Below are 27,365 nucleotides of genomic sequence, written 5' to 3'. Positions count from 1 at the left end.
AATAATTGTAAAGAAATTAATTAGCATCAAAATCCTGAGTGAAGATGCGAAAGAGGAAACCTGAACCCACTTATCAGTCTAATTAGCAGACTGATTGCTGTAAAAGAGGAGATGTGCTTGATATGATTGTCTTCTTTGGTTACAGAAGGGAATCTGCGGCTCTTCATCAACATAGTCTCCCAGACAAGGAAGTTGCTGATGAGAGTATCTCTCTTGAAAATAACAGTCTTCAGGAACTTTCATAAAAGGGGAGAGTTGGATTTTCTTTTTTCAAACATTGCGTTGCTTCAACGTTTGAAGCAGAGTGACTATATGTACGGCAATGGACAAAAGACCATTCAGTCCAATGATGCTATAAATGGTTGGAGCAACCAGTTATTGGTTTCCGCTCCCAGTTTAATGCCATTAAAATGTCATAAGTCTAGTTGATGAGTTTCTCAGATTACAACTAACAAGCAAAGGTCTTGTCTTCCCTGTTTACATTGGTCTTTCAGATCTCTTGTCTTACTTTGGAAAAGCTAAATTTCTGCAATTGAATTTGTCCAAAACAGTATGCAAGTCAAAACAATACATCTTCCACATTATTATTGAAGACTTTTCTTTTGGGTTTGGTTATTCTCACACCAAAACCTACTCATGTCTCCAAGAACTAGATATAAAGTTTGAAGGTATTTCTCTTTTAAGACTTGTGTCTTAAATCCTGTGGAATGAGCTTCCTTAGTTTTTATGTTGTCTTGAGTAAGTGGACTCATTTTATTTTTTAAAAGGACATTCCTATTCAAACACACTTTTCCTTGGCATCTTTTGACATGTTCTGGTATTTATTTTTTTAATTCTTTGTGACATTTAATTTGCTCTTTGCCCTCAAAAACACCAAGCTACTAAAGTAGGTTCTGCTCTTCTGTAGATGCAAGAAAGCCTCCGTATTTTTAGCATGTCAAACAATTGCTCATTGTTCATCTTCCTTTAAAGTCTCTGCCCACCAGGAACAAGAGCTGATCATTAATGTATTGCTGACTTCTGTCAACCACAGCAGGGGGACCGCCGCGCTTCCGCTGTCTTTATAAAACTCATGGAAAATACATGGAGCTCCCTTTTTAGTTTATGCTCTCCTACCACACCAGGTTCTAATGTTCACGGAGGGAGCCTGCTATCTGTTCTCATCTGTTTCACAGCTGGAAAAAGGGTGACTGGAAAAAGGTAGTGGTGGAATTTATTACAATAAAACATCTATAGCTGGGAGCCTCTCCAGGCGCACACACCAAACCAGGCTGCCCCACAAAGGATCTTGATTAGCCTTTTTAGTAACAATCTATCAAAGCAACAATAACCTCTTCAAACAGCATGTCAGACCACAGCATGCATGCATAAACCAACATTCAGCTGTCTTTATGCACAGCAGGTCCATCTCCAGCAGCTGGTCTTTTTTAAAACAAATGAAGGACTTTTTTTTAATCAAGAATCAAATATGCAGTAAATCTTGAGAAACATCTCAAATATATAACTAGTCCCCATCTTCTTGGCCTAAAATGTTTTTCTTTTTTTTTTTATTTTAACTTGCTGTGTGCGGCGAAGTGGATTGAAAGGATAAACCTTGAACATTACACAGAGATGGAAGTTTATGTCAGTGGTACAAATCTAAGTAAGCTTTTTTCCTTTTTAATCATTGTAAATCTTTTCTGAAAAACCCGAGCTATTTGGAGGAGTGGTGATCGATGACCGGTAGCTTCAAGTGGAGAAAAATGGGATTAGAAACAGATTCCTCACATAACACTGTGTCTTTGGTAAACCACTGCCATTTTTGCGAAAGTTTAAACCACAGGCTGTGAAGGCATGGAAACTCTGCCTGTAGGTAAGCATAATAAGGCATCATTAGCTATTTATCTATTTCATTTCACTTACTTTTAATACGATGGTGTCATCTGAAATATTTTGAAAAGGGAATCAATCTTTGAGTGTATGGACAGAAGATTAGAAGGACCCAAATTTTAGCTAAAATTAGCAATTCAAAACAATTCAAACAAAAAATGGATGCACCTGGATGACACAGCAATCTGTAACAAAATCAACCATCTTTTGCATGTTGTCAAAAGTAGCCCTAAAGTTTCTTTGTTTCCAATGTTGTACGGACATGCCCAGTCAGCCGATTGAGTCTGTAAGAATTATTTGCTAATAACCACATGACCTTGGCACCTGATTATTAAACATTTCAGTTCTCCTAATGAGCTTTGGCCACCACGTCTCATCAGTTCTGCACGAGAACAGAGTAATTTTCTGAAATGATTGTCAGTTGTGCGGAAGCATCAAAGGTGACCTTTGCTTTCCAGATCAGTTGGTCTTTTGAGAATCAGCCTGGTGCATTTAGGATTAGCTAATCTGTCAACCTGGCTGATATTTATAAATCACTTTAAATTTATACACAGCTAAACTTTCTTTTTGGCCCCGGAGGTTCCCAGTTAGAATCCTGTTCGGTGTGAAACACCTGCCAAGTCTGTGCGCACACAGTTGTGGAGTGGGGGTGGGTGTTATAAAGTGGGAACCCCCGGGAAGGGGGTTTAAAATTCACAGCTTCATGGAGAAAGTTGAGTGCAGTGATGCAGATGGTACCACTGCCACTCTGGGCACTCCGGATTTCTTCCACAGTCCAAAAGGATGACAATGAGGTTAATGGGTCTGACTGTTGTTTGTTCTGTGTGTCTATGTGTTGCCATGTCATGGGCATGCATCACTAGTGTCAGGGACGCATCCCAACTTTTTCCCCAGTGACTGACAGAGATGAGCATCAGTGCTTCCACGTCCCTGAAAGGACAAGTGGATATAGGAACTAGAGGGATGGATGCCGAAAGAAGACATTTGAAACTTCTGTCTCATTTCTCATCATGTAACATTTAGAAATTAAATTTGCAGTTGCATCTCTTTGAACGTTCCTTCTGCTATAAAAAACAAAACAAAAACGGAAGCATGGATTATAAAGTACAAATGAAGCCCTTCTAATTAATAATGAAATGCATAATGTTTGCAGCTATCAGTGATATTTTTATATTGTTTTTTTTTTAGGATATATTTGTCTTGTCTGAACTACAGCTAAATCTGTTTTCTTGTGTTTTGCAGTACATTAAAGATTTCTACAATAAGACCTGGATGGAGAGATATGAGGAACCTATTCCTCCAGAAACTTCCACTCTTTTGTGGTCGGTAACTGTGTCCATATTTGCCATCGGAGGCCTTCTTGGAACTCTGTCGGTCTCTTCGATTATTAAAGTTGCTGGGCGGTGAGTAACACAAGATAATTTGTTCAGCGTTTTATATTTCAGGGCATGATTGTTGTACCAGTCATTCAATAAGACGTGAAAAACAAGATGAGTCTCTAAGGCTTTTGCAGGAATTAAGATAATAAGTTGCAGCAACATGCCATTTGGTAAATGCACTTCATTTAATTGAGCATCACTAGTGGGGAGCGTCTCGGATCAATTTTAAATGTTGCCAGCCAATTGATACTTGTTCCGCTCTATCATGGCAATGTTAACAACCGATAACTGTCTTGGTAAAATGAAAGTATGCTGCCATGAAGCCATTTTCTCTTAATTTGTTTTTTTTTTAATCATTTAGCTGTTAAAATATTCATCCACTTAAAGGAAACGCATTGAACACATTTTCCCAGTAATGGACTTCCCAGTAAATTCTCCCCAGGGTCAGACTGTAGGTTGCTTAGAGAATTTGTGAAAAACAAGCCTGTTAGATGATTAATTGCATAACCAATGAGGCAGAATTACCATTCAGCAGACTTCCAGGGTGGATCAAAGGATTGCAGAGTACTTACTACAGTCTGGCATGTTAAATGCTTTCGTCAGACTTCGGCATATAAAAAGTGTTTTCTGCTCACGGTGTCGCTCCGTGTGATTCCAGACTCACCTCACAGCAACAAGGTCACAGCAGGATCCCTGCAAAACTCACATTACATGTCACATTGCACCATCAAGGTTCAGTGTTTTTGGATTTTATTGGACAAGGTAGCACAAAGTAAAGCATCCAGTGCCAATAAAAGATCTTCACTTCCATGATTTTTTTTGTCATTTTTGTTTTGATTTACAAATCAGTCAAGTAAACTTTGGCTTTTTTGACAAACTAATGTCTATTAAATTGGATTATTTAAAATTAAATAGGTAATACATGAACATGCTAAACTGTTCAAGGATGTATTTTTATTTCCTAGCTCTAAACTTTTCAACAACCTTCTCCGTGTCTGCTATGTTCTTGGTTTTTATGATGCTAGTTGTTGACTAAATGGTCAATAATTAGGTCACTTCTGAATGTCATTGGCTGCACTGGATTCAATTTTGGGGGATCAGAGTAAATTAAGACAAATATTAGTATGTGCTTAAAAGTTTCATTTGCACTAGATGGCAATAGATCTCATACGAAGAGTGTTTTGTGTGATGAAAAAGAGGAAACATAGATATCATATACACCAGCTTTATAAAACAAAAAGCAGTGTTAGAGTAAAAGGTTTAGAAAATTTGATTCAGTTTCTTTACATCTGTGCAAAGTGGAGGCACTGGTATCTGGAAACCTTTAGTGGATACTGAATGTGAGTGCGCACTTCACAAACCAATTTCTTTCCTGTATGCATTTATTTATTAATGTTTTTTCAAGTTTATAATAAGGCTGTCCAATCCTTTGCTTCATATCTATGGCTACTTTTTCAGGTTTGGTCCAGAGTTTTGATTCATTGATTCTTGACACGTTCAAGATTAACTTTTATCCATCCTCCTTCATACTCCACATTGGCAGATTTCAGATGAATGTTTATTTTTTTGGTAGTTGGTGTTGAAGTTTATTTGATGTGTGAAATTTTCTGTACTTTTTTGTTTTTGCTTTGCCTGACTTTTCAGGCAACGTTTCAATCTTTGCTTTTCATGTCTTTTATCCCATTCCCACAGACATTTATTTATATGTTTTACAGTCGTAAGTGCTCATGTATAATTATGTTGTGCAAGTGGTAAAAATTTTTTAAAAATTGCAGCATATTACTTTCCTCCTACAGCTGCAGCACTGGTGAGTTTTGTTCCCCTCATTTTTTGTTAACACCCAGTTGGACAGGCAGCTTGTCCTACTAAGTGCAGGTCTTGGAAAATCACAGCTATTATGTGAAAAATATTTTTTGGTGACTTATTATTCTGCCAGCGATGTACGACTTAAGTTTAGGGAAAAAAAAAGAAAAATAGACAAAAAAGAAAGGAGTTGCTTTTGATCTAGCAGTGGTGCTTTGACAACTTATTCCGCCTGCTGAGATCCAGTCTCACAGCAAGTGTAATGAATTTCTCAGGGTTCGGACAAGTCAGGTAGTTTCACATCCTCCTGTGCCCTTCAGGGACAGACTGGAGCTCAACATAATCACCTCCTATGCTCCCAAACTAATTTTGATTCACAAGAATCTATTAACCAGTAGTTATTAGGATGACATTGTCAAAGCAGAGGAAGAATCCCGTATCTTCGATTTGAGTCCACTACAACACTCTTAAGATTCACCTCGACTTTCTTTCTCTGGATTTCTGCTGTGTCAATTGAAGGTACTCATTTTTTCTTTTATGTTCTCTGCTAGACATTAGCGTCCCAGTTGGTTATCCGGAATAGGCTGACATTCAGATGTCAGAGTGAATATATAAAAGCATCAGAAGACACATGCAGAGAGCAAACAGACAGCAACTCTGTAAAAGTGACCAAGGAATTCATTAAAAGTTTTCAAGCGAAGCTGAGGTTAATGGCTTTTTTTTTTTACAGTCTTTGTCATAATGAAGACGTGACATGAAGACGGCGTCGCGTCTTGTTTGTTCTCCAGCTCTGCTATCACGTAAAAGAGGCTGCCCATGAGACGACTTTCATTTCTGCAGCAGCAGTTAAAATGAGCATCTACTCCTTTGACCCTTGACATTAAGCGATGAAACTCCTGTTTAATCCTTGCAACAAAATTAGATTTTTTTTTTGTTGTTTTAGTTTTCGTCTTCCGGCTTGTTTATTCTCAGCTCAAAGTTTGGGTTTCAAATTGTATTCTTACAACGGTAATGTCTTCACAAATCAGCCTTGTGTGCATGCAGATGAATTCATGAATATCCATAAAGCCTGTTTCATTTTGTTGACATTCAGAGGTGGTTTTGGAGGGCATTGTGAAGAAAACCAATTTTCACAGTTCCAATTCTGATGTTTTTCAGAATTGGATGTTTTATATATGAGGTTATGAATCTTATATGAACAAACCTCTGCTACATCTTGAATATGTATAGGAACAGCATGATTGAGTTTGGTGTATGCATGTGTCAGTGGGCTGGAAGCAGCCAGGAGTCAGGAAAACTATCAGAAATACAAATAAATAACCCTCGATGACTTACATATGGAGAATAATATTTGTTCAACTCATTATTTTAATTTTTTTAACTTTTAACCAAGCCAATAATTTAATGCAATTGTAGAAGGTCAAAATGTTGTAAAGTAGCAATAAATAAGAAAGATAATTCTCATACAATAAACTAACTTCAGTTTCTAATGTCAATAATGTTGTTACCCAATGTCCTTCCACCAGTCTGTGCAACCTTTCCATGGTAACCAGCTGTTGCACTGGTCAATGAATAATACTTGCATCAAATACTCGTGCCAGTACTCGGTCCTTTGTGTTTTAACACAGATATTCATCACATAATTTAGGTTGGACATCATTCTGTACTGGAGCATGATACTGACAGTGCATCCGCTATTAAACTGGTCAAAAACAAAAATACAGCAGTCTCTGAGACACTGAGTGATTTATGCCAAGCCTTTACTTGTAATAATTATGATGACTTTAATTGAATTTAATGCAAAAGATAACATTTCAGATTAGAACATTACATTCTATTCAACGACATTAATATAGAAATGTGGACTAAGGGAAACGTAACAGTTTATTTGTACTTTTAATCTGCCTATGGACCCTTATCAGAAGCATATTTTAATGTGTTGAATATAACTAGATTAAACCATTTTAGTACAAGTTGGACCTCCTTTTACCACAATAATTCTTCTTGGCCTACAAACATTCCTTAGAGATTTTGCATTGGTACAAATCCTTTCATCTAAAGATGTGCTTCTTCTTCTTTTTATTTATTTTCTTTAAATAAAAAAAAACATGTTGAATTTTTCAGACCTCATTCACCACTACATAAAATACGACTTTGATCTCTTCTCAGTCATGCTAAAAATAAATAACTCCATGTCCATACGAGCTGACAGATTGAAGTCTAATACAGCTTCTTCATGTAGATTTAGTTCAAGATTACTCGGTAATGATGTCAGGCCACCCAAGGGGCTAAAAGAGTCACCTGCTAGATTACATTTGAAATCTCCGAGATGTTTCAAAGGGAAATTTCAATTTCATTTTAGGTGTGAAGGGAGGGGCATAATATGACAGTCTGTGCTTGCTTTGTAGGACATTAAGCGAAATTTGAACAGCCTGTCTGAAGTTCTTTCTGCTTTAACTATTTTTCTTGGGCCCTTTTTGTTGGAAAACTCTTTGATAAAGTGGATTTTGCAACATGTCTGCAAGAGCTGCCTGAACGCACAGTTTGTGGCGATCTCTTTCATTTGTGAATAAAAAACCACCGACACCATTATTAATCTGATAATTCCTGTGGCTGATGATTAGGTCGATTATGATTACACACACTGACACATTCAAGTGTCTGTTCAGAAATTGGTGGTTTAACTTTGTTTTTCTTGCTGTGTGAAAAAAAAAAGTAATTGAAATGAATCCTCCATGAATTGTTCTCCATCCACTTGGCAAAAGGGGCCTACTGCATCAAAACCTTTTTCTGCTTCCCTGGCCTTGAAGAATCCTTTGCACCCAATGGTTTTCATCCCTTTTATGAACATCTAAAGCCACGAAAATGTGAAGTTATTCTCTTCATCCTCCTTTGGATGTCTCGAGTCTCGTCACTCCTGATTGTTCTTGCTTTGGAGTGCCTTGCGGAAATGTTTTGACAGAAGTCAGATATGCTTGCTGTTCTCCTTCTTTTGTCACAATTAAAGCGCTGCAGATGTTTCAACAAAGGGCTTGAATAACTGGATTAGAAATCTATTCAGGTTTCATTGCCATCATGTCTATACTGCTGATCTTCTCCTCTTTCCTTTGTCACATAGAGTCACATCTACATTGTCTTTCTGTTTTCCAGAAAAGGAACCTTGCTGCTGAATAACTGCTTTGCTGTGACGGCTGCTTTGTTGCTGTCGCTGGGTGAGATTTCAAGATCTTTCGAGATGCTCATCATCGGCCGGATCGTTATGGGCGTGAACTCAGGTCAGTGTGCAATTAAAGGAAGCACGTTTTGTTGCTATTGGTGTACAACAAATGCTGTAGCTTTTGCTTATTTTGGTGAAACAAGAGTGGGGGAAAAAAGGTTTAATTAACTATGTAAACCTTTTGATATTCCTCCACATAATTTAATAATTTAAATTATAATTTTGATACCCCTCCAAATAACACCTAATTGCTCAGCCTTTTATCACAGTTGAACAAATGCAGCAGACTGTGAACCTGAGAGAACAAACACATTTGCAGAGAAACACTTTCCTGTTTCTTTTAAAATGCTCCTGCCAGAACTAAGTAATGATAAAATAATTAGGTTTAAAGTTTGACCTTTCCAAAGACTAAGCTGCTTGTCTGCATAAACAAAACAAACAAAAAAAAAGAAAAAGAAGAAAAAATTAAGGTAAATATTATATTGGTAAAGAAAGTGTTTGGAGTTCATCAAGAGGCAAAGGCAATAAAGATAGGCAGATGTGCAAAATAACTTGCTTATCAAATATGAATTTGGTGACGATCAGAGACGCTCTAATTGCCTTCTGTTCTGAGAGTTTCACCCAAACCGCAGAGGGAAATAAAGCAGCACTTCATCAGAGAATGACTCCAGGAGAGGCCTTGGCAACAACCATTCCTTACATATCACACTATCAACAGTAAGGGAACTATCTGCTCGGACGCTCTCATCACCAAAACAAAACAAAAAAAAATATATATATATATATTTCAAGCTGCAATAAAAGCAAAACAAACTAAATACAAAAATAACTCTCCTTACTTCAAGTGGATAATCATGAATAATTTTTTGTCTTACTCAACTAAGCCTACAAAATTGACTATCTTGTATGGAATTGCTTTAATTTTATCAACGAGTTGACATTTTGAAAGTCATCTGCTTCGCTAAATGAAAGTTGTAGATTTGATGTGTGCCATTTGATAGAAACTGTTAGTAGAGCGCATTTTTACGACATCCTCAGGTCTCAGGAAAACATCTCTAAACATAACGACCTCAGACGATAGAGACAGCTGACAAGAAGTTACTATCAGGTTAACAGATTAAATGGCATCAGACCCGATGGATCCAGACAAAACGGCATGATAATAACGGGACTCAGACCTAAAGGCATATTCCCAAATAGACTAAGATCAAACTGAGTCAGGTGAAATGAAATGATTCGGACCAAACAGATGTAGACCAAATAGACTCAGACCAAGTGACATACTAAGCTCCTCCAGAACAAATGAACTTAGACACAAAACAATGATTTTTGGACAAAACAGCCTATTTTAAAATGACATCAGATCAAATGCAATCAGACCAAACTGATTACATTTAGTCTGTAATCAGCAGTGCCTGTACTGGCACTGCTTGTGCCAGTACAGGTTTATTAGCACTCTTGTCAAGATCCCATAAGCCTGAGCGTTTCACCGAGTTTATTAAACACAATAGAGACCAATATGTTATTGGGTAATTCTCTTCCATAGATTATTTGATCATTTTTGTTTTCTTTCTTCCCTTTTTCACCTTATTCCATTACGTGACCTTCGTTTTTTTTTTCCCTCTAGGTATATCACTGAGCGTCCTCCCCATGTACCTGGGAGAGATTTCCCCTAAACATATCAGAGGCTCCATTGGCCAGTTCAACTCCATCCTGATCTGCTTGGGCGTGTTCACAGGACAAGTGTTGGGTCTACCTGAGCTCTTGGGTCAGGTCGGTGAGCAAACAAATATAATATGCCCTCATATATAAGCAGTGGAGTTTTACAATTTATCACTGATGAATGATTGTCATTGCTTTGATGAAGTTGGAAAATGAAAGAAAAGGCATAGAAATCACTAAGTCCATGAAGTACAGTGGTACATATGACTGCGGTGTTCTGTGATCGGATAAGGAGCTGATGTAATTTCCAAATCCAGGTGGAGAAGCTCCTTTCTTGGTCTGCTTTAGTAACATGTCATGGTATAACAGCAGAGTGTGAACACCTTTTAAACATCATCTGGATTTCAGCTGCACAGCAGCTTATCTGTCCTCCACGAACCACAATCTATTGAATCTGCTGGATCATTTACATGCCTGTCTGTGCATTAATTTGCAGGTGGCTGCTGGTATTTTTTTTTTCTCTCGGTCTATTACATAAGCTCTTCAACAATTAATAACACAATAAACCTCGATCGCGCAGACAGATAATCAGTTTTTCCGGACTCCTTTTACCGGTGGATGATTTTTCCTTCAGGCTGGCCTGACCTAAACCATGACAAATTGTAGCTGAGGAAAACATTACCAATTGCCTCTTCCATTATGAGACATAGATTTAAAAAAAATAAAAAATCTTTAAGTTTAATTGTGTTGATTTGTTTAATTTCCAGGTCCGCTTTGACAGTTCACTGACGACTCCTTATATATTTTCTGCATTCTCTAGTGTTTGCTATAGACACGTCCCTTGAAGTCTATTGAATGAGTCAAGTAGAAAACAATGCTGAGGGCAGCTGGTGACACAATTGATTACTGAAACGGGTATATGGCAAGGTGCGAAAAAGAATATGTTAAAAGCTTGAAGGCATGGTCCGGTGTTCACGTAAAAATACATTTCAGCAAACATTCAGCTTCTGTGAACATTCAGCTTCTTCATACAACCTCCACGTGGATGCTGTTTTGTTCATAGCAAAACCAGCCAAACATGACACTTTCAGGATTTTGTAATTTGCTCCTAATCTCTTAGCTCTACTAGGTTGAAAAAGACACACATGGCTGAGCAGGAGATGTTTAGGTCGTCCCTAAAATTTGGTAATACTGACTAAATCTCTGCTGACAAAGGAATGGCGCTGCACACTTTTTCTAAAGCATTTAGCTCAAACATAGTGAAATATTATTGCAACTTAGGGTAATTATTGTGGCTAATCATGCAACTGTGCTGTTGTGGGAGGTCAGTTCCTGACTCATTGTCATCTGCAGACATCAGCAGATGTTTAGCTCTGACAGACGGCTCATCAAAGCAAAAGACAAGATTTTCCTGCCAGATGAACATCAGCTGCGGTTACAGTCAGCATATACTCATGAGAAAGGTGTTTTGTTTCACGAAAACAGAACAGGTCCTACGTACAACAAAAGTCCATCAGAGTCTGTGGTTTCAAATTATTTTAATGCATGGTACAAATAACTTCCTGTTCCAAAAGAGATGTAGCTTCAAGGGCTCTTTTTTTAAATTAAAAACATTGGTAAGGCTGGTAGTAATTAATTTAATCTTTTTTACTTGAGGGAATTAAAGATTAGGTCTTCAACGTAATATAATAGGTTCTTCAGTCGAGATGCTGTAACCACAGAATTACTTCTTCACTTCACTGTAAACCTGAAAGATCATTTGTTTGCTGAATAGTATGGCTAATGACACAAAAACAGAGCTTGATACCTAACATTTGTCAAGATTAATGGTTGGTTTAACATTGAAACCAACCAGGTTGGTTTTATAGTTCAGTCAGTTGTTCTATAAGAACTAATAAGCGTTAGCCACTTCGGTGCTGAGCCAGATATCAGCTTAGCTAAGAAATCACCTTTACTTGTTTGCACTGAAATGGCCTTGCTTTCCTCTCCTCCCTCGTCTCTTGTATTGAATTGCAGTCGGGAAAGCGCACCGGTCATAAATTGTGCAGAACCAGGACGTTTTTCCCACGTCACCAGAAGAGTTCACATTATGCACGGCCACTCTTCACGTTGCTGTGGCTATATTTAGCATCAGCTTTAATAATTCATGACCTAAAAATAGTCATTAGAAGGTGCGGTTGAAACCAGATACAGAACTGCTCAAAACAAAATCAGACTAATTTTTTCCTTTTTAGCTCAGTCAGGATGAAACAACTGAGCTAGTGGTTTCTATTTGGCTTGTTTGCTTAATTTGCTGATTTTTAAAATTTTCTTAGAAATCCAAAAAAAATCCAGAAATAAATGTAATACCTTGAGAAAATTTGTGAAAACTCCAGTCATGATGTCATGACTTTGTAAGCCTTGGAATGACTTAAAAGCAACATCAACACCAAACGCATCATGAAATCAGCCGACATTTCAGAAAAAATGTCCAGCTATAAAAAAATTGTGTTTTGGTGCGAAAATGTGTGTCAACCCCTGAACATGAGCAACAGCAAACTACACATTTTATATAGCAGTTCAGTCAGGAGTACGGGACAAAATTCAAACAAAGATTTGTGAGGAAAAGATTCCCAGAAGAAGTTACAGTTTAAAATCAATTTTAACAAATACTAAGAAAATGCCTATAAGTTTATATGTAAGTGTTGCCCACAATCCCTTGCTGCTAAAACATATAAGAATGATTACAATCCTGTTTGTACAACAATGAGGGAAAATGCACATTTAACATTACAGGCATTAGTAAATAAAAGGGTTTCATCCCAAGGAATATTTTCCCGTTTTTGCTGTTTTTATAAATCCATAATGACTAACAAAAAAAAAAAAAAAAAAAGATAAAAATTCAAAAGAACCCCTTTAATGTCAAAGTGTGGACTCATTTCTACAAAATAATCACATTGATTTTATTTTCCTTCTGCATCAGTACACTACTTTCTGTTCATCTGTCACAAAAGTTGCTCAGAAAATACACAAAATTGTGTTGTAATCGTACTCCATCAAAATTAAATGACTGTTTTATCACACAGCAGAACATGCAAAGGATGAAAACCTACTAAAGGAAATGAAATCGTACACAATCTTGGATGAATTACAGAATGCTGGGGATTCATATTTGAGTCATTCTGTGCTTACAAATGCTTTGAACAATTTAAGACAACAAAATTATCCTATTAAAGAAAAGGAAAAAAAAATCTAATATATAATATCTAATTTCCATTTTAAAGTGCATTTACTTTGACTTTTGAACATTCTTAATGAAACTTGTGTGTTATTTGCAGGTAGAATACTCATTGATTTACGTTGCCTCTTAACATCCACTTTTGGCCCCGCGACATTGATCCTAATGAGTTACCTTATGAGGTCATCCGAACAACTTTCATGACCTGGGCTCTCGTGTCAGCCGGCTTCCCCTCCACATCTTCCTGGCGACATTAATGTAAGAGTTGGCCACAAAGGTTTAAATGCCAAGGTCTTTCCGACTGATGAGGTCTCACAGCTCTGCTCTGACTTTTTCAACTCCGCGGCCTCTCAGCAGATCGTTCCAGTTTGGCTTGACATTCAAGCCCGAGCTGCTGCTGGGAGAAAGCCCATCTCTGCTCACACTTAATTATTTTTCTTCACTTTCCCAGGCTAGCTGCCAACATCGCCCATCAGGCACCTCAGTTACAAAAAAAAAAAAAAAAAACTTTTACCCTTCACTTCACAGTACGTGTCTGGGCCTATCTGTCTGTCTCATTTCGTTTAGATAGCACCAGGAATTGTCAGTCACACCTTGCTAACCCAGAGGAAGTGTTACTCTGTCCCTTCACACCTTATTGGCTATTGTAGCAAAAACATTGGGTATGGTCGGTGATGATTCTGCTTGCCACTGAAAGATTGTCATGACAGGGATCCATCATAAACCCGCTCAATTATTTGCGTGCTGCATTCTTAGTTTATCTTTTAGGCCCAGAAACAGACATGAGCCTAAAGCACATGAGCTTTGAAAGCCAATCTGTTATGTCACGAGTGCTAATAATCAACAGCTCTCCTCTTGGCACAATTTGCAGACTTTAGATAACTAGTTACGTTTGGCACTGTATTAAAAAGAATAATTATGGAAAATGTCTTCTGAAATTAATTAAGCATATTTATATCTGTTGGCACTTGTTGATGTTCAGTTTGCGATCAGTTATGATTGCAAAAATAAATAAATAAATAAAAGTGCAGTAAAACTGAAAGTAAAATGAACTTGTATTTAAGTGTTTCATGATTCTTCGAAATGTACATTTAAAATGTTTTGGACCTGGATCCATACAAGTATACACACGTACATCTCTTTTCTTCTGTCCATCCGAGATTTATTTGGAGTTTTCGATTCGAAAAAATATTCAAACTTGTGCTGGACTGAAGGTACTTGTGACCCAGTGAAGATACTTTTATGCTACATTATGTTTATTATGTTAAAACATAATAATGCGTGTTTTCCAGGACACTGTTGAATATTATTGAAAAGTTAATGTATTTATTTCACACTACGCATATTAATTACACACAGACTGAATTTGAAGCCATTATTTCTATTAAGTATTAGAAAATACTGCTTGAAGCAAATTGAAACATGACATTTAAGATCAAAATGTTACATCAGACCAATAAAAAAAGAGAAAAAAGTCATATTTATACAGAAATGTGCCCTTGATGAAAATCTATGTTTATTCTTATAAACAAGCCGTCAGAACACATTTCGATTTACTGCCATGTATCTGTATAATGCCAGACTCTTGGCTACTGGGAAAGTGTTGAATATTATTGCCTCAACGACTCTTAGCCTGCCTGGTTTTAATCTAGTTAAGAGGTTTTTGACTCTTAATTGTTCATTGACCAAACATTAGGACATGCTGTACATCGTCTGATCAAAAATTACTGCCGCCATTAACAATCTGAACAAATATTTAGACATCAGGTCTCTGTTCTGTCTGAAACTGAAGTTGATGTATTTTTGTGAAAATTGAACGTGGCAACATAAGCCTTTAAATCCTCTTTCTGCTTCATGTTTTGTATGGTTTCTAACCTTATGGCACAAATATATGTGATTCACACACCCAGCAGAGCATTGGAACCCATTCAAGCATTTAAAATAGGAGTGACAAACACCTTTTCAAGCCAGTGAATCTTGCATGAAGCACCTTTTTGCATCAGTTCAAAGGACAGCACATGGAGAAGGCTGATGGTTGTGAATAAACCTTTTCTCGTAGCTTCTTGTGCTATATCTCCCTCGGCTGTGCCTGGCCTGTCATTCAGCAGAGCACAATGATTTTTAAAGAATTTATTTTGCTGTGGATCTTTTCTCTGGATATGTTCTCTGACATACTTGCTTTTTAAAGTATGTTTATATTTTTTGTGAAATTATGTGGTTTGATTTCTGCTTTTTTTTTATGTCTATACCTGCTTATCCTCGCCGGATAAGGGGGCGGCTCATAGTCTCTGGATCCATTACAATGCAACACAGAGACTCACAGGAATCTGTGTTGCAAGCACATTATTCATTGCTAACGGCAATTCAGAGAGACCAATTAACCTAACAGTCATGGTTTGGGACTGTGTGACAAAGTCAGGGTAGCCTGAGAAAATCAACGCATTCAGAAAACCCTCAAGCCAGGATTAAAACCCACGTACTTCTGGCTGCAAGGGAACAAACAGTGCACTACCAGGCCACTTGCCATATGTGTACAAAGAGTTTATATGACAAGCAAAGTACATGGTTAAAGTCTAACAAAGTTTGCTCTGTTGCAAAATTTGGTTTTTATCTCACATTTATGGGTTCAGTCAAGGTCGGACTTTAAGTTAATCAAATCAAAGACACTTCAAAATTTGGAACAGGGAACTCTATTACTCAACCAAGAACCACGTTTGCTGTAATAGGCAATAAATCAATTGATTGTATGAAAAATTAAAACAAGCTCCATAATTTCTATTTACAGAATGGTTTGTTTTTCTCGTGTCTCTTGCTCTTTCTACCAAGATGTAATAAAAATGCGGAACTCGTCAGAGTTACAGACTTCTCACACAAATGTGCAGAAGCACCTACACCAGTGATTCCCAAAGATTTTCTGGGCCCCCTATAGAATACATTAAAATCCCCCCCAAAAAAGAATAAAAAACATCAACTGGGCACGTATATTGTTCAACCAGACACAAAGCTATACACACATTTTGTTTTCAAACTCCACTGAAGTTTTTTCACACTTCAGGTTGCAACAAAACACACTAAAAAACATCTTTACAGTGTAACTGTTTTTTTTTTCTCATCCATACTGTTCCCGCGCTCCCCAACCCCGACAACAGCACTGCGACCCAGACTTTAGGAACCACTGGTCTAGATGGTGAATCAGCTTTTCTGCATCTGAATGATGAATCTTAGTTTTTACAGGAATGTTCCAGGATTGTTTTTCTGCACCACATGTCCAATAAAGTATTGTTTCAGACATGATAGGAATGCAGGAAAGGCTCAGACACACAGAGATCAGGGATGGAATGAATTGAGGGCAAAGGGATGAATCCGTGTGCAGAAAACAGAAAAAAACAGAGTCTAGCGGGAAAAAGACAGAACAAAACAAAATATCAATCGAGCAGAAAACTGGTGAGAGGCAGAAGAACAACAAGCAGGGACAGGTAGACTGTGAACTGATTTCTGCTTCACAAGAAATGGAAACTGAATGACTGAAGCATTACAGACTAGATTATTAATCCATATGTATTGATTTGACCCATGTCACATTTTAAACTATCTTTCTAAATATATGATGGCATGTCTCTGTGAAGCTGCTACGCATTCTGTGACATACCATTTCGGACTTAGCGAGAGATGACATGTGGTAAATGCATCAACATGCTGGACTGGCCTTTGAACGCGGACTCCATCAAGCGTTCTCTCCATGACGGCTTCTGTTAATGGGAGCTGGTCCAAGATGTCATTCGTTGTTGACTGCCAAATTGTGATAAGCCATGACAAATGATAATTAATGTAACCTTGGTGCTCAGCGTCTGACCTTTTTCCCAGTGGAGAGCATGTTTATTTAGGTTTTGCAGGAGCAGTCTGTCACTAATGGCCCATGGGATTCCGAGCCTATCAGCATAACTCAGACAAAGACAAAGGTTCAATTTAGCTGCCTTAATGAGCTTTATTTATACTCTGTGTTCTCCATCAGAGAGTTGCACAGATTGACAAAAAAGGTTGACGGATCGCTTTAGCCTGTTGGGGAACTGTTATTCTTGTTCGTGCGAGATTGTCAGTGCTCTTGGTTTTACACATAAGATCAATGAAATACATCAAACAGAGGGTGATTCACTTTTTGTGTGACTGAACTTTAAATTGTTGGCTGTGGAAACATGGACGGTGTTGAACATGGCACCAGGGCTTTGCTAAGCTACATTTTCTGATGATTGGTATGTGTGTCCACACACTTTCTTGTCTCTTGTCAAACTCACATTGTCAGTGGAGATGAATCGCTCAGTTTTTGATGTGCAGACGTGCTGCTGGTGAGACTTGATTGGGTTAAGACCTTTCTACAACACTAGTCTATATCCTGCGAGATTGGTTGTCTGCAGTGTCCATCATCTTTGCAGAACGTTTAGTTGCAAAAATTTGAAATCTGATTCATGGAACTAGAATAGTTTTTCTTTTTAATTTTGTCTAATTTTTGTGTTGAAAATAACATTGTTGAAATGTAAGAAGCTTATTTTAGGGACTGCTAAAGAGGGCAGTAAACTGGCCCCCCACTAGTGGGCAATGCTCTGCTAGTGGTGGTGCAAATGCTAATGCATTACCTTCTGATTTTACTTTTGCAAAAGTAAAACTCAGATGTTCACTTCGTTGTACTTGGTTCCCAGAAAACGGGCTCATCTCTTAGCAATTTAAGATGCCACTTAACTTACACTACTTAACTAGAATTGTGCAGTTGGTAAATTTTTCATGAAAAATTATTATTTTTTTTTTTGTCATTGGTGGTAAATATATGATACATCAGACATTCGTCACAGAAGATATGATTTATACTTCGTGGCAGTTCGTTACCAGGAAAAAAACTTGGTGTTCATATCTGAACACCAAGCTAATTAGTTTTTAGAAAACTTAAACTCTGTTGAAAAACTGCTTACCTGTTTAGACACAAGAAATGTACAGTTTGTAAATTTTGCAAAAGTAAAAGTCAGATGTTTACTTCGTGGCACTGGGCGACCAGAAAACACGCTCATCTCTTAGGAACAGATTAACAACAAATATTGTTTAAAAAACATAAGATTTATTCAGCTTTTTTGAAATACTACTTATATTACACTACTTAACAAGAATTGTGCAGTTGGGAATTTTTTCAGAAATTGAAAATGTGTTTTTTTTTTGTCATTGGTGGTAAATATGTTATAAAACATTTAACACAAAAGATTATTTGTACTTCGTTACCATAAAAAAAAAAAAGAAACGCTCATCTCTTAACACCAAGACAGTTATTGGTGTTAAGAGATGAAATCTTTTTAAACACTGTTTATCTGCGTAGACACAAGAAACATATAGTTGGTAAATTTTGCAAAAGTTAAAATCAGGTGTTTACTTCGTGGCACTTGGTTACCAGAAAACACGCTCATCTCTTAGCAACACGTCATGTTTTTTATTGTTCAAAAAACAAGATTTCTTCTGCTCTTTGGAAATACTGTCTTACTCTACTTACTACTTAACAAGAATTGTGCAGTTGGTAAATTTTGCAGGCATTTCAATGGTTTGCATAGCCATGTAAGCCATTGAAACGCTCTCATATGCGTTGCTGTAGCATATGAGAGCGTTTCACATGATATAGTATGACATAGTATATCAGGCTTCAATGACAAATAGGGACATGAAGAATTTTTATTATACAGGAGGGCAAAAAAGGGCTAATCACCATTAAGTTATTTCCTTAAATAATATTATTGTGGGACCATTAAAGTGGCATTAAAGGAAGGAAAATCCATTGTTACCATCCCTACCATTCTCCGATTGTACAATTACACTAAAAAAGGACACATTTATTCTTAGTTCCACTCAGTTCTTTACTGCAGGGTGTTTTTTTCTGTGATTGATGAAGACAAAGTGCTTTGGGGGGCCCAAATGAGGTTCAAAGGTTGAAGTTATTTTTATGTGTGGATGAGGAAACAACTTGTTTAATAAAACACACTGAAAATACTAAAAACATGCCATACCTTTACTCTAGATTTAATAAAACATAAACCTTTTGACACCCTTATCGTAAAAGCAGGTTAGTTATTTTCCTTACCAGATTATTTTTTGCAGACATGCTGCTCTTGCCACGACTCTTCTTGTTGCCGATGGTGACTTCATATTAAACGGTGACAGAAACAATACAAAATACCGATAGGGATCATCTCTGTAATTAACAATAACATGTTGTCCCCCTCCTGTGAGGCGCGAGTCCGAGCATATTTGCTTCCAAATATAAACTGTGCTGCTTTTTTGATTCTGAGAATTGGGACGGCATCACACATCTGCAAGGTCCAGCTGTCAGCTTGTTCCCCTGACAGACCATCAGCAAAATAGGCTTATAGAGATGGTGACATTCATCACAAACAGCTGCGGGCGGACGGATGATGGGCTTTTCTTCTGATCCTAGCAGATGCACACATACGATCATCCAAAGACATTTACTAACCAGGCTCTCACTTTGCTCTACAGCTGTTATTAAAGAAACACAGCTCAGCAGAGACGTTCATCTCACAGGTAACAGGGAGGGTAATGGTAATGTAGGGAGCTACACAAGCAGGTTTAAGGGAAAACAGAAGAGCCATTAGTATAAATATCAATTCAGGTTTTTACATTTCATGTCAAATAGAATAACACATAAAGGGAAAGGTTATTTTCACCGACTTTCTAGTGCACTGAAGGAAATGCCTTGTGCAGTGATGTACAGCTACTGTAAGGGTGAGGGGAAGACTTTATCTCCGTTCTGTGGGGTAAAACTTTGAGGAGTTTGTCACAAAGCAGACTCATTGCTCAGTCAGACGATGCAAAGGTAATTTAATTATGACTGACCCAGTGTGAAGGAAAAGCGAGCTTTAGCTAAAATAATTGGATACCCAGCAGATGTGTTCCACCTGACCAATTCATTAGCCCTGTCAAAGCAAGCTGGGTGTTGGGTTTTAAATCGCTTCAAAAGAAGCCATGATTTCAAGAAATTATTTCAATCCAACCAGCTTATTCTCACCAGAAGGCCTTGAATCCTAATCTTGTATTCCCAATAAAGTTTTAAGAAGCGCACACCTCTAAGAAAACACCAACCAGCTCATCTCACAGTAACGCGATGCTCACTCCTTGTCTCGGCTGATATTTTGAGAGAATACTTTATCATCAGAGTTGATGATCAATAAGTGGACACATGAAGCCTGCTGCTGCTAAAAAGTACCACTGGATGCCAAAAAGTGTGTATTCATCACGTACTGTGAAACTTAATACAGAAATCAATGCTTGCAGGGCAGCAAATGTTCAATCAGTCGCTGCGCGCTCCTGCTCCATGTAAATTAAAGACCAATGTGTAAAGCTTTGGCCATTATTTGCTTATTTATTTACATCTTATCATTTATTCCTTTTATTTTCAGAACATTCTTGACTTTTCCACGTATACACAAGCTTTTATCGCTGGCCTTCTGACATCTAAAAAGCTCTCTGGTCTAAATTACAAAAGCAGAAACCATTCAACCCACACTCACTTTTCGCATCTACGACGCAAATGTACACACCTTTAAGTACATGTTTTATGCAGCTATTTTTATTTTTATACATATTTTAAAGGACATATGGAGTAGAAACAGCATAACTAACTTTGTCTTTTAATTAAAGCCCACCATGCACGCACTCATTCGATGGAGTGTTATATAATAGCTGCAACACACAGCTGTTCTGCAACATGTCTATGTTTAATGTGTTGTAGCTCTCCAGTGTCCGAGGCTTTGATGTGGCTGTTCTGTTTGTGTTCTGACTGCAGGAGTCCAGGTGGAACTACCTGTTTTCTTTCCTGGCATTTCCAGCAGTGCTGCAGCTGTGTGTCCTACCCTTCCTCCCCGAGAGTCCCCGCTACCTGCTGATGGAGAAGAAGGACGAGGCAGGAGCAGAGAGAGGTAGACAGCACTCTGTCAAATAGATTTGCATGATGCACACAGGCATTACATTAAGGGGAGCTGCAGGTATCGCAATCTGCTTTAATGTACTAAAATAATCTTTTCTCAATCTTATTCCCAAAACATATATCTTTATGTGAAAGATGTATATGGCTTTGTGTGACTCCTGAAGTCTAGCTGGGACTTTTGTATTTTAGATTCTCTATATTTTATGGAACCATTCAGACACAAATGACCTTTTACTGTAACACCTTTTCTACTATTCATTTCAGCCAGCCCCAGTTGTGATTTTAAAAAAAATCTCATTTAATATTCAACATGTTTTATGGTCCATTGCACATTCTTTTATTAACCTCATTGAGATTTTAAATCTACCTGGTTATAAATAAAGTTTAGAAACCTACAAAATTTTTAAATCTCAAACTTCTTTGAGGACCCAAACGCCTCTGATGAGATGCCATGTATATTAAAGATCACATAATATCAACATGGAACTGCTGGAAACTACAATTACAGAGATCTGCTGTGAATTAAATTTTTTCCTTTGTTCAGATCTGATGGCACGAGGCTAAAAACAAATATTTTTCAAAATGTAACAGGGACACGTCCCCCTTCACACAAAACTACTGCGAAAATAAATATAAGGCTAAATTAAGTTACATTCACATCATAAATCATTTGGTCTGACTGTGAGCCTATGTTGCCACATCATTTTTTTTTTGTTGCTCTACTGCAACTTTCTCTAACTTTTAAGCACTTGAGATCTGTTTTAGGTTTTATGTACTTTTGCTTTTTTAAAAGTCAGAAAGTCCATCTTTCTCTCTGTCCGTATTTCCAGCTTTCTAAATGTGTACCTATCAGTGCTGAAGCGAAGGAGTCACGTGATTTCTTCTCACAGCTCCAGAAACATATAGGGGAGACGGGACTTTGATCAGTTTTGTCTCCTGGGTTATTTGCCTTGTTTGATGTCCTTGTCCATACATTATCAATGGAAACTCGCATGGATCGCCTTCGCTCTTCGTAACTGTGAACGCTACGGTTGTGTCATTTCAACATAACACGGTTATCTCAGTGAGAGAAAACTTACCTTTGAGGTTCAGAATTAACATAAGGAAATCTGGTAAGTTGAATTATTTCAGTAGTTTTGCAGTTTATCAAGTGCAATTTCTGCCATCTTTATTTACTTACTGCACTCATTCATTTTGTGCTCATTTCTTCATTTTGAAAATCTTTACTGCTTAGAATTGAGGAAGAATTGAATGAAAAAGAAATATTTTAAATGTGGATTTAGAAAATGTTTCTCAGTATTCATAAGGATGCTTCAGCTCCCAACTCAGTAACAAAAAAATTGAAAATACAAAGAGAAGAAAAAGCAGATATTCACTTGGTCAGTAAGTAAAAAGAAAAACAAAAAACAAACAAAACTACATAGTTTTATTTATTCTGAAATTTACCATTAACATACTTTAATCTCTTCTTTTATTTTTCTTAGGGTATAAATGTCTATTTGTCATGTTTGCAGGCTAGTAGAGGAACTCAGAGTTTTTTAAAATAAATAACTCGCAGTTAGTTGGAACTACGGTAGAAAACGAAGCTGAAAGCAGCAAGAGATAATGAAAACCAAAAACTTAAATTAACATTTTTCCAAACGGTATAGGTTTGGAAACAGTACAACTAATATCATTCGATATTAGGGTTAGGAGGTGCAGTCGATGTTATTGATTGAATAAGAAAAAGTTTATTACATTTGTCTACTCCGACTTTGGGCTGGAGCTTAATCAAATTCTGTTGCTGCAGATCTGCTTTGGAACAGACAATCCAGACTTTTATTTAAAAAAATTGAAATAAGGAAGGAATTGTTGATTAATAATGCAATCTTATTAACGAAGCTCCTCCATTTTCTTTGAAAACATAATCCTTTGAACTTTCTAAAACCTTTCTCCTTTGGAATTAGCGACATTGGTTGCAACTCAGTGGAGCGTGTTTATTTATACTGTCCTCTCCCATTGTGCTATTTGTGTTTCATTGCTTCCGTCACCAAATAAATTATTCCAGCCTGGAGTTATTTCAGCATATTTGAATTGAAGGAATGAAGGGATGTGCTCTTTGTCCTTCTGATGGCTCTCACTGAAACGCTTCACTTTTCTTTCTTAACACTCTTGAAGGTTTTCTTAATGCACTCACTTGCTTCCGTGTTGTGATTTATTTTCATGAAAAATGAATCACTGGAAATGACTATCTATAATTTAAGGACATCCAGCTTGACACCCTGTCATCCTAACCAGCCAACATTTTGCTGGCACTAGCCTGGACTCCCATGCTGCAGTTGGCATGTGTTTCTGCGCCGTGGATGAGGGACTTGTTGTCAATGCTCACAGATCTTGTTGACGGACTCCGTGGTGTCCCATTATCATCACAGAGTGTGAGACAGGAACAGCATGTTCTCTTGCTGTCCAAGTTGTTTTCCTGTCAGGCCACATAGCTGCAGTGGTCCTGACCACAGACTAATGCTCTCAGAGTATAAACATGAGTACAAATCTGCATTACAGACGGTCAATATAATTGGCGTCGCTGTTTTTTCCCCAATTAATTTCACAGTGCTTGCTTTTTCTCCTTGTCCATCCGGTATTTTGGTTTTACCAATGCAAAAGTGTTTCCACTTTTTACTCATTTTTGATTCAGTTCAAATGTTTAGCAGTGTTGTAGGCTAAAATGCTGCCTAACATTCGATTCATTTTTATAATGTCGATATGTACAGTATATACAATAAAACAATGTATATACGTTGTCACATACATCTCTGGGAAAAATATATGGTATATGTTTGAATAAAATTGACATGCGAAATGGTCAAAATAGCAAAACAGATGCAAATAATGCAAAGAAAACAAAATCATATTAATTTAGAAACAACAATACTAATGTTTTAACTAAGGAAGAGTTCAGAGATCAATGTTTGCTGGAAAAACCATTTCATTCTGAGCTGTATGTGACATTATTCTTTTAGTTTTCAGCCCTCAAACATAATTACATGTGCAGTTTTTTTCCTGAAGACATTCTTAACACAACTGACAAAAGGAAGAAATGGATTTATGCTACAATACACAAAACTATATGGTTGACACTTTCTGAAATTTTTGCTGGGGTTACAGACTCTTGGCAGAAAATTCTCAATTTTACCAAGTCGGCTCTCTTGCGCCATTTCCCATTTTGCAACAAAGATCATCGTTTGGACAGCTGGGTGCTGCCGACTCTCCTTTCTCTGGAGAAAACGCAAAACCATCAAATCATTACCTTACACCCTAATTGATTCCTGCTAGCTTTTGAATATCTTTGTTATTCTAACCAGCTACTGGTGTAGATTGAAAACAGTCGCCACCTTAACACATAAATCAGTTTATTCCGACTGTCTAAATTGTTTCTCCACCTTCTCATTATGTGTTTGAATTGCAATACAGGATAATTAGAAGGTCATTAAGTCTGCAGGATTATTTTAAACCTCTTTGTTGACTGACATCAGTTCAGCTTATGAATTCAGCGTGGAGCCTGGCTGTCCTCCTGTGAGGGGGAAAAAAAACGGCGTGTCCAACAAACATCAATATCCCGTCATTGACATGGACAGCCCCAGCGTGACTCTGCAGATTACCATATTTTCTATCAGCAGGGAAGAGCAGTTACATCAGTACATGTGTGATTATCAACACATTGAAGAAAGATTTTCCATAAGCCTGTTTCTTTTTTCGCCACTGATTAAAGAACATTCTTAGATTAAAACTCTCCACTGAAAGAGAGATTAGAGTTTATTTCCTCTGTAGGTTTTCTTTACAGGACCATCTACATCTACTGCATTAAAGCGTATCTCTCTCTCTCTCTCTCTCTCTCTCTCTCTTTATATATATATATATATATATATATATATATATATATATATATATATATATATATATATATATATATATATATATATATATATATATATATATATATATAGATGCCAGCATATATATATGCTGGCATTCAGTCAGACTCTAAACACACACACTCACACTGTCCTTGTACTTTCCAATTACTAGACCACACACTGGGAGAACTTGAGCCTGGTTTTGTGTTGGCAGCTCTTGTATCTTGTGTGGTCAAGGTCCACACCATCGCATCCCAATGAACCTGCTTTTTGGTCCCCTCTGTTTTCAAAGATTTTCTATTCTGGGTTGTGTCCTTAACCTTGGTCCACCTGAGTTTTTCTCACAGCCTCAGGAATTCACCTTTAGGGGCGAAAGGATCAAAAATGCAGGGAGAGGTGCCTTTATAACCTCTTCTTTTCTCTAGCGCTGAGGTGGAAATGGCTGCCAGAAACCTGGTCAGCTCTGCCTCAATAAGAAATAAGTGTGAATTTCTGCTTTTTCCCTGGGGTTTAGAAATGGCACAACTGTAAACAGCAATTTTTTGATGTCAGTATATGCTAAATCTGACTGTTTTAATGTGATAAAATGCTACAGAACTATTCAGATCAGAAACATTTTTTCCCTAAAACTTTGTTTGGCATGTTAAGCTGACATCCTGCAGGAAAAGCAACATGAACTATTTTGCAGGAGCATCTGCTGGGTCACAATTTCTAGAAATATCCTGTGAAAATATTTAAATGGGATGGCAAATACTAAGTAATGTCTGTTGATAACCAAATGGAGTCTCTCCAGACTTACTGAGAGGGGGGAAAAAACATACATCATTCATAAATAAAATGATTTTTCACTTTAAGCAATTTGCTTTTGGATTGGTATTCTGTGCTCACATGTTTATAATTCATGTAATTTTAACCAGAGGATTTGCATGTAACCTAGGGACATGTTTAAAGCAACCATCCTATCAAGTATCAAGTGTACTTAAATCGACTTCAGAGTAGAGTTCAATAAACGATATGGCATTGAATCCCCCCTTAAGCAGTCGCGGTTTAAATGAGCCTCTCCCTCTGCCCTATAAAAGGAGTAATTTCCAATTTCATTCAGAAATCTGAGCTCAGATAAAAATAAAAAATAAAAAAATCATTTTCCATAGATTGACTATAAAACGTGCAGATGGATTTAGACTTGGAGATCACAATTTAGAACCAACAATAGATTTATAGCTTTTTACTTGTACTTATTCCTCCTGCTGGAAATGTGTGATAATGCATTTTGTAATGGTTGGATAAAATATTCCAACCACATTCTCCAAAATGAGGGCAGTCGATGATGTGAATTACTTCGATGTATGATTTGACCAATCTGAAGAAAAAAAAAAATTATAATAAAGGGGATTTTTACATGATGATTGCAACATAACCCAGCATTTAAATTCCACTAATCGCTGCAGGAAGCGCGCCGAGTCAATCGCACTGCAGTAAAACCTAATTTCGTGTTGAGGATATTTTAGAGGAGGCATTTCAGCAGAGGCAGAACATGACAGAAGTGAAATGCAGCCTCAGGATATTCACACTTTAAAGAAATCCCACTGCGTTTTTATGTAATTACACAATGATCTGTCATTTGCTGCTCCAGTGAGTGTATATAAATAAATAAATGAATGAATAAATAAGGGTTTTTAAGAACAAAGTATATGTGATGGAATATGGATTCAACAGCTATGCCTTTTTCCCCCCCCTTTGACATTATTAGTCATATAGTTGTGGAGGAATTTATGGCCTAATTTTCTTTTTTCTTTTTATTTTTGAGTTCATTGATATTGGCAGACATTTATTCATGAACAGATCCTCTCAACCTTACACAGTCTGAGTTTGGGCTGAGTGATCAGGGATGCTACACTCATCTATCTGAACACACCAACACTCATGTCTGTACATCTATATGCAGATGAGTTGGAAACGTGGCGTTTCGTGTCCCACCCAAGACACTTTCCCATGGGGGAAACTGAAATTGAACTTAAAATCTTCTGGCTAGAAGATTGGTCACTCTTCCCACTGATCCACAGCCGTCACAATCAGCTGAGCTTGAAAGCGTCGAAAATCATCTCTGGTGTCCTTCCGACTTAGCATTGTGCCAATTTACTTCCTGTGAAGTGTGTACTCTATTTAGAGACACTCTCTTATGCAGGAAAGCAGCAAATTTGTTTTGGCTCAGTTTATTATGAGGACTGCGGATGTGGACAAGGAATCAAGATATCGTCCTGACTAAATTAAATCACTCAACGATTATGCGCAGAAATGGTTTAAGGGATATTATTACTTCACACGTTAGTTTATGTCATATTTCTGTGTGTGT

General features: G+C 37.3%; 1 protein-coding gene across 4 annotated transcripts in view; it reads left to right on the top strand.

The window, feature by feature from the left end:
• slc2a9l2 (solute carrier family 2 member 9, like 2) overlaps window positions 1-27,365 on the top strand; it is a 98,484-nt gene that overhangs the window by 16,016 nt on the left and 55,103 nt on the right. For all 4 annotated transcript variants that reach the window (XM_055026965.1, XM_055026966.1, XM_055026964.1 and 1 more), the window contains 4 exons: window positions 3,112-3,272; window positions 8,202-8,326; window positions 9,896-10,041; window positions 20,979-21,111. In XM_055026965.1, coding sequence (XP_054882940.1) covers window positions 3,112-3,272; window positions 8,202-8,326; window positions 9,896-10,041; window positions 20,979-21,111 — 565 coding nt within the window. The remainder of the gene's footprint in view (window positions 1-3,111; window positions 3,273-8,201; window positions 8,327-9,895; window positions 10,042-20,978; window positions 21,112-27,365) is intronic.

Source organism: Poeciliopsis prolifica, unplaced genomic scaffold, assembly GCF_027474105.1.
Source record: "Poeciliopsis prolifica strain line A6 unplaced genomic scaffold, Auburn_PproV2 SCAFFOLD003, whole genome shotgun sequence".
NCBI classification, from domain to species: Eukaryota; Metazoa; Chordata; class Actinopteri; order Cyprinodontiformes; family Poeciliidae; genus Poeciliopsis; species Poeciliopsis prolifica.
Note: the sequence above shows the minus strand (reverse complement) of the source record. Positions and strands in the feature narration are given on the sequence as shown.